Source organism: Nematolebias whitei, chromosome 10, assembly GCF_014905685.2.
Source record: "Nematolebias whitei isolate Nwh7 chromosome 10, NemWhi1, whole genome shotgun sequence".
Classification (NCBI taxonomy): Eukaryota; Metazoa; Chordata; class Actinopteri; order Cyprinodontiformes; family Rivulidae; genus Nematolebias; species Nematolebias whitei.
In genome coordinates this window covers 44456931-44458872 of record NC_056507.1, presented here as the reverse complement: position 1 = coordinate 44458872, position 1942 = coordinate 44456931, and the positions used below count along the sequence as shown (strand labels likewise).

At 42.1% G+C, this 1942-nt stretch overlaps 1 protein-coding gene across 1 annotated transcript in view; it reads right to left on the bottom strand.

Moving 5' to 3' along the window:
- The window catches only part of si:ch211-272n13.3 (putative ankyrin repeat domain-containing protein 20A2), a 7016-nt gene extending 5275 nt beyond the window's left edge, over positions 1-1741 (bottom strand). The window contains exons 1-3 of the mRNA XM_037683751.1: positions 1442-1741; positions 849-963; positions 546-719 (exon numbers count right to left, since the gene is read on the bottom strand). Of these exons, the coding sequence (XP_037539679.1) occupies positions 546-719; positions 849-963; positions 1442-1641 (489 nt within the window). The 5' untranslated portion in view covers positions 1642-1741. The remainder of the gene's footprint in view (positions 1-545; positions 720-848; positions 964-1441) is intronic.
- Positions 1742-1942: the final 201 nt, after the last annotated feature.

Below are 1942 nucleotides of genomic sequence, written 5' to 3'. Positions count from 1 at the left end.
AGAGAGAGAGAGAGAGAGAGAGAGAGAGAGAGAGAGAGAGAGAGAGAATAGTTGTTTGTCTCCATGTGTCCCTGTGATGGACTGGAGACCTGTCCACGATGTCCACTGCGTCTCTCGCACAGTGACTGCTGGACATGGGCATCAGTGACCCCCGGCCAGGAGGGAGGGACGAGTTGCTGTAGCTCAGGTCAGACCAGAAGCCAAATGTGATGCATTAACAGCAAAGTGTGACTTCAAAGCCAAAACCACGCATTTGTCAACAGACCAAATTGAGATGTTAAAAAAAATAAGTATCAGCAACAAACGTTTGTGATAATACTGTGGTTTAAGAGCTGTAAAAAATAGTTTGTGCCTAAATAAAAAAGTGTACTAATGCAATCAGTGCAAAAAGTGACTTTGGAGTCCTGTGCATTTAAACAAGTGTTTCGTAAAAACTACTGAGATATATCGTGAGGATGTTGGCCAAGCCATTCAAACTAATTGAATAAGTTAAAGTTGTGTTTGTTAAATCAGGATGATGCTTGGATGTGAGCAGTGAGGCTCACCTTGTTTTGAGCGTTCACTTCAGCACCATGCTGCAACAACAGTGCAGCTGTGGGTATGGATGGGATGTTCGCTGCTAAATGGAGGGCTGTATTGCCATTGATGTCCACAAGAGTTGGCTCAGCGTGATTCTCTAACAATATGCTCACACACTGCTCATGCTGACCCTGCACCGCCTGTTCAATAGAAGAATCAACATGAATTCAGAGACAAGAACTGGTCCAAAGCTAGAGACATGTAAAGGAATGCAGGCAATATGATTTAAGCAGGATTCCCTGTTTTGCAGCGTCAGAATCCAGGATTACCTTCATTAAGGCAGATCTATTTTGATTGTCACAGAGGTTAAGCTTGGCTTTGCTCTCAACAAGAAACTGCACCATTTCAGCGTGACCGTTTGCACAAGCAAGATGAAGCGGAGTTCTGCAAAAGTAAAGTGGAGTTTGTCACATTAAAATCAGTAAGGGACAAAGTTTAAACCTTTTACTGACCTTTACTGGTGTTTAAAACATAAAAAGCTAGTTCTTACTTCACTCGAGACCTCTAAGGTATTCTATTCAAATCAAGATCAGCACAGAGACTTTTTCTTTGGTTGTAATGAAAAGTATTTCAAGCGCTCTTCTGACACATGCTAAATGTATAAATGGAAATTAGATCCTTCCTTGAAACACAAGAAGAAACAAAGAGGTGTCATGCCCATTTCCACTTAGCACTACAAACAATATGTGGTTTGTTCTTCACATTTAAAATGTAGGACATTGTTTCTTGCAGCCTGGTTATAAAATGCATGATCAAACATGACAAACAACAAAAATATGAAGAAATGTTGTGTACATTGTTCACACAGACAATTTACTGAAAATAAATTCAGAAGATGTATTAACAAATGTTTTTTCCTCACCTGTTCTCCTTGTCAAGTTGATTGACATCATTTTTCTTAGCAAGCTGCTTCATCTTGGTCAGGTCACCGTTTAGAGCAGCCTTATGGAGCCTGCCCAGGTCCTTCTCTTTCACCTCATAGCCAGCGGACAGCGCACTCCCACTGTCCGGGGTCCCACTTTGGGCTTTTTTCTTCTTAGTGAAGCTAAATATTTTCTTCATTGTTTATGTCAGCCCAACACTGCTTTGCATGGCCACTACTCCCCACTCATGTGCTGCAGGGCTCACCGCAGGCTGACATCCCCAACATAAGAAGTAGGAAGCGGATTAGAAGCGCTGTGGTTTGTCTTGCCTATAAGAGCATCACAGCTACATCTGGCCACCTGATATTAAGTCAGATGGTTAATATTACGGTAAACAACAGTCTTCATGGGAAGCAGCTAACTTCATAGGCGTAGCCAGGATTTTATGAGGGGCGGTTCGTTTGAAGAAAAAGTGGACCTGTAGGACTACTCTGATTGGT